Source organism: Glycine soja, chromosome 16 (genome assembly GCF_004193775.1).
Source record: "Glycine soja cultivar W05 chromosome 16, ASM419377v2, whole genome shotgun sequence".
NCBI classification, from domain to species: Eukaryota; Viridiplantae; Streptophyta; class Magnoliopsida; order Fabales; family Fabaceae; genus Glycine; species Glycine soja.
In genome coordinates, this window is record NC_041017.1 from 32,204,890 (window position 1) to 32,210,889 (window position 6,000).

The 6,000-nt window shown below is 35.0% G+C and overlaps 1 protein-coding gene across 1 annotated transcript; it reads left to right on the forward strand.

Moving 5' to 3' along the window:
* Positions 1 to 1,950: 1,950 nt before the first annotated feature.
* On the forward strand, positions 1,951 to 5,196 carry LOC114390479. Its single transcript, XM_028351219.1, has 3 exons — positions 1,951 to 2,403; positions 2,885 to 2,979; positions 3,071 to 5,196. The coding sequence occupies exons 1-3, from the start codon at positions 2,145 to 2,147 to the stop codon at positions 4,901 to 4,903; spliced, it is 2,187 nt and encodes a 728-aa protein (XP_028207020.1). The 5' UTR covers positions 1,951 to 2,144; the 3' UTR covers positions 4,904 to 5,196.
* Positions 5,197 to 6,000: the final 804 nt, after the last annotated feature.

Here is a 6,000-nt window from a genome sequence, read left to right on the forward strand (position 1 = left end):
AATTGAAATATGAACATATAAACACATGCATATCTATTTTTTGGCTAGTAAATATTAAGAGTATTAAAATTTAATCCTTCAATGAAATGGTGCACCATTTTAGGTGAACATGGATTAGTCCTTTGCCTATCTCCATCTCATTTTATCAATTGTGTGAATTAAAATTAATCTAATTTCTTTCATATATAATAATTTTGTTACTTGGTCTCTTGGCGTATTCCTCTCCCGTTTCTATAGGCAAAGTTTGTGAAGCCGTAGCGTCCTAGACGTGACAAACTTGTTCAAGATCCGTACGTGTGGATTTCCGACCACACATACAAACACCTAAAATTTTGCAACCACCTTTGAAACACTGTCTATTCTCTTTGCAAAAGAAACCAAAAAAGAAAAGAGAAAAAACCTGTCACTAACTGCAACTTCCGAGCTAAAACTAAATAATAATAAACGTAGACATAGTTTTTTTTATCCAGACACAGTTTACATCATAGAATCTCGATCAAAGCCATACCCTCAAGCGTTCATCTCTTGGAAGCAATAACTAAAGGTAATCTTGTACGATCTTCCTCCAAACTTTGATGGTAAAATTGTTGAATTACTATTTGATTATTTGAAATGTTTATGATGTCTAAATACAATTCATTTGAAAGTATACCTATACATGTTGGATGAGGATGTTCGTGAATCTAATGTGAGAAATGTCTAATCTTATTCCTGTGGCTAAGATGTTAAAATGTCTATCGTGGTGCCTATAATGTCTCTTGCATTTCAATATATAATTGAATAAATTGATGGGACAAAATATTTTCTTGGAAAACCTCTTCTGTCTCTAACAAATCAAGGAGCATGTATAATGCATTGAAGTAATTCTAAGATGATCCCAGATTAATTATTTGGAAATTTTATAGTTATTTATATCTAATTTAATAATATTGTTTAATTTTACTGGCTTAAATATACTTTTGTCCCTCAAATTTAAGTTACTATTATTTTTTGTTCTTTAAATTTAAATTTGTTTTTTTTTAAGTCTGAATATTGAAAAATGTTCTTTTTAATCATCTACCTGATTTTTGACGGTTTGAATATCTAATTTGTTTTGTGACTAAAACATATTTAAATCTAATTTAATTTCGCATATTACATTTTTTAGTAGAATAATGTAATACTATAAGAAACTGTCCATATGTGGCATTGTAGGTAACTAGTTTTGTTTGTCACGATTTAGGTGTCTTCGCTTGTAATAAATCTGAACTTCGTCTGAATGCATGAAAAGTCTCTCTGGCCTGACTTCTAAGATATTCCTAACCATCAAAATCAAGAAACAATGAAACAGAAGAAATACCAAATCAAGTTGCTAGTTCTGTACTTGCACACCTGATTTTGAGTATTACTGAGTGAAGACACTAACAGTAAATCTATAATATTTCCATTCTGATCAATTTGAGTTGCTGAAAATAAGTTTTTAGCATTTCACATTTAAGCATATAAAAAGGGAAGGTAGAGACAGTGAAGTATATTCTAAGCAGATGGTTCTTGGGAGGACAGTGTATTAAGCACATGGTCAATTAAGTATACTTAATTAGAATATACTTTAGTGTCTCTATCTTCCCTTTTCAAATTGGTTCAAAGGATTTCCCATCGAAGTGGTGAGAGATAAATGCATTTAACTTGCGCATGTTAGTTGTGGATCATGTGCTGTGGCAAAAGCATAAAGGGTATATACTTATAGTTCAAACCATAGATAATAAGATCCACTTATCTGGCTTTTTCTCTTTCATATTTTCTTCTATATCACTTGTTTCTGGGTTACTTGATACCACAATTCATGATATCAATAGCACTGATGAAAGGCATAGATAATTTTGTTATAATAATATTCAGCATTCTGATTAATTTGTTTCATTTTTGTACATCAAATTTATGCCCCATGTTTTGTGTGGTGATTGTAGGACAGAAGGGAAATGAAAGGATCGTCATCAGCAGATAATGCAAAGAAGAAGACAAGAAAGACTCAAGTTGCAAATTAGAGATTGAGGTCACCTATGATGTATAATTGACTGCAGTGGCTGATATATTCTGAAGCTGACATTCTGTTTTGAGCATATATGACTTCTGTGATTGTACAGTGGAAATTTTGACATAGCATAATGGATTTCGGTGAGGGTTATGTATCAAATGAGCATCGCGAGCTTCATCAATCTGCAACAGAAAGTGCAGATCCATTATCTGTTTCTCCATTGCAGCTTTCACCTAAGTCATCACGATCACCAAATTCTCCAAGGTCCCCTAAATCTCCTAGGACTCCACAATCTCCAAGGTCCCCAACGGGGCAAGGCAAGTGCAGCAATCTAAGTCCAAGGAATCATAGACAATCATATTTTCAAAAAGATGGACGTCCAAAGAAAGGTGAAGTCTTTACCCATTGAAGTTTTTCATTGCTAGTTTTCTCTTTATAATGCTTGATAACTTCTTCACTAAGTAGCTACCATAAAATATATGTAATAAGCGATGGTCATAGACTTGTTGCCAGTTTCCCTCATTTAGTCTTAGAAGACTCATGATAATTGAACATCATAAATTTTTAAAATACTTGGAAACATATTCATAGAACATTTGAATGAGGTAGATAAAATAGTCATGGTTCTCGTCTGTGATGATCATGACCAACATAAAGATCTTTAACTTTTCATATGGTTGTTATCTAGGTACTTTGAAAGAGTAGAATATTCATTTAACGTTCAGCTATGCCATTTTGTCACAAACTCACAGGCAATGAATGGACTGGTCTAGCCTTGGTGTTTTATGACTAATCAAATCATACATGATAGAATACTTGCATTCCTTAAATTCAAAGAAGCAACCGACTTATCCTGCTCTCATTATTCAGGTGGTTCTGGGGGAAAAGGTACCTGGGGTGGATTGCTTGATACAGATGACACGAATGTTCTTGATCCTAATGATCCAAACTATGACAGCAGTGAGGTAAGGGGGTTAAGATTTGGTCCCTTATTTTGTTCTGGAAGAGTTTGTCTTTGTAACACCAACAACCATGAAAGTATATATGGTTTTGTAGGAATTTGACCATTCAAATGAAAAGAAACCGACAACAGATCTTGAAAACTACAAGAAAAAAGCTACAATAATAGTGGAGGAATACTTTTCCACTGATGGTGTTATTGCAACAATGAATGAAGTTAAAGAATTGGGAAAACCACAGTATGGCTACTATTTTGTCAAAAAACTTGTCTCTATGTCCATGGACAGACATGACAAAGAAAAAGAAATGGCTGCTATTCTGTTATCTGCACTTTATTCTGACGTAGTTGATCCTTCACAAGTTTACAAAGGCTTCAGCAAATTAGTTGAATCAGCAGATGACTTGATTGTAGATATACCAGACACAGTTGAAATTCTAGCTCTTTTCATAGCTCGAGCAGTGGTTGATGACATACTTCCTCCTGCATTTTTGAAGAAACAGATGGCCTACTTACCCAAAGATTCAAAAGGGGTTGAGGTCTTGAAAAAAACTGAGAAAAGCTATCTAGCAGCCCCTCTGCATGCAGAAATCATAGAGCGGTGCTGGGGTCGAAGTAAGAATACCACAGTTGATGATGTTAAAGTTAAGATAAACAATTTTTTGAAGGAATATGTTGCAAGTGGTGACAAGAAAGAAGCCTCTAGATGCATCAAAGATTTGAAAGTTCCTTTTTTCCATCACGAAATAGTGAAACGGGTTCTTATAATGGCAATGGAGAGACGTCAAGCTGAATCCCCACTGTTAGACCTGTTGAAGGCAGCAGCTGAAGAAGGTTTCATTAACTCCAGCCAAATGTCTAAAGGGTTCAGTCGGTTGATTGACACAGTTGATGACTTATCACTTGACATACCAAATGCACGTGGAATACTGCAACAACTAATGTCTAAAGCAGCATCTGAGGGTTGGTTATGTGTGTCATCTTTGAAATCACTTTCAGAGGAGCCTGAAAAAAACACAATAGAAGATGGTGCTGCCAAAAGTTTCAAGGTAAAGACTCAGTCCATCATTCAAGAGTACTTCTTATCAGGCGATATATTGGAGGTAAATAGCTGTCTAGAACAAGCAAACAGCAATAACTGTGCTGCACTCAATGCAATCTTTGTTAAAAAGCTGATAACTCTGGCAATGGATAGGAAGAATAGAGAGAAGGAAATGGCTTCTGTGTTGCTGTCGTCTTTGTGTTTCCCAGCTGATGATGTTGTGAGTGGTTTTGTGATGTTAATAGAGTCAGCAGATGATACTGCTCTGGACAATCCTGTTGTTGTTGAGGATCTTGCTATGTTTTTAGCTAGAGCAGTGGTGGATGAAGTCCTGGCCCCACAACACCTTGAAGAGATAGGAACACAGTGTTTAGGGCCAGGTTCAGTTGGGAGCAAAGTGCTTCGAATGACAAAGTCATTGCTAAAGGCTAGGCTTGCTGGGGAGCGAATCTTGAGGTGTTGGGGTGGTGGAGGGAGTAGCAGGTCAGGATGGGCATTTGAGGATGTCAAGGACATGATTGGGAAGCTGTTGGAGGAGTATGAGTCTGGAGGCGAGATAAGGGAGGCGTGTCGCTGCATGAAAGAGTTAGGAATGCCATTTTTCCATCATGAGGTTGTTAAGAAAGCTTTGGTGACAACCATTGAAAAGAAGAATGAGAGATTATGGGGTCTACTCAAGGAGTGCTTTGAATCAGGACTAATAACCATGAATCAAATGGTGAAGGGCTTTGGAAGGGTTGCAGAATCTCTTGATGACTTGGCCTTGGATGTCCCTGATGCTAAAATTCAGTTTGCAAACTATGTTGAAAGAGCAAAGGCCAATGGATGGTTGGACAATTCATTTTGTTTCAGCAAACAGGAACATGCAACAGAGAATGGCACTCACTAATAATAATAATAATGTGGGAAATCATCAGCAATACTAACTTTGTTTTATCTCTTTTTCCAAAACTACTCTTGAATCAAATGCACACACATGCAGACATCAATTGCCCTGCCTATGCATGCACAACTACATTACTAGCCTTGTAGAGAACTTGAAATTTGTTTTCTTCTCAGATGCCCCTTTATCAATGGAGCTTACAGGAGCTGAAGTTACTTCACACCTGCCCCACCCCCCACAATAATTTTTAGTTCTAAATAAATATGCACACACATATATATAAATCCAAAGTCGTATTTAACTACCAAATATAGTTTATAACAATTCAATACAGTTTTTTTTTGTAGTGAAATTCTTGAAGGTGTTATTTGATCCCAGCCTCCTTAGCAGGTTCTTTGATATATGCTTTTTCTAATAAGGCAAACTTAGATTAATCCATACGGTCAATTAACGCAATCGATCACAGATGATTGTATGTGACATGCAGCCCTTAATATACCACAAGGTCGAAGAGAAATACATGTTGAAGCAAAAAGATGCATAGGACAACTACATAAGAAAGTCAATTATGTGACATTGAAACCTATATATATATTAAAATTGAGATTGTTGAAATCATTAATTGCTCTTTCTTTATTCTGTTTCTATTCTGTTTTGGAAGAAGCATAAACAAGGGAACCTGTGGCTGTAATGTAAATCTGTATCAACATACCATACTTTTCTCCTTTTTATGCTTTATTAATGTTGTGTTGAAATATAATCAACTGGAATATAAAACATAACTAATTGATAGTATCTCTAATATTTGTAATGATAATTCTGCTTTATTTTATTATAATCAAGAATCATTAATTTTGCCACAAATTAACCATCTCTTTTATTTAACCACTAACAAAGACAATTTTAAATTAAGGCTTGAAAACTGAGATGCAAAAAATAGAGCTATATTTCACCATTTTTGCTCGCACTTCAAGTTTTATAAATATTATAAAAAATAGTCTTTTCCATTTCTCAATCTTCTTAACTACATTGTATTTTGAAATTTAGTATTAATATCACTCATTTGTGTATATTCTATTTATAATATATAAATTCCAATTCCG

Bases quoted from the DNA above. Each gene is read 5' to 3' on its own strand.
- LOC114390479 (XM_028351219.1), top strand. From the start codon at position 2,145: ATGGATTTCGGTGAGGGTTATGTATCAAATGAGCATCGCGAGCTTCAT. The intron at 2,404-2,884 runs GTGAAGTCTTTA...CTCATTATTCAG, and splicing joins AGATGGACGTCCAAAGAAAG to GTGGTTCTGGGGGAAAAGGT. The intron at 2,980-3,070 runs GTAAGGGGGTTA...ATGGTTTTGTAG, and splicing joins CAAACTATGACAGCAGTGAG to GAATTTGACCATTCAAATGA.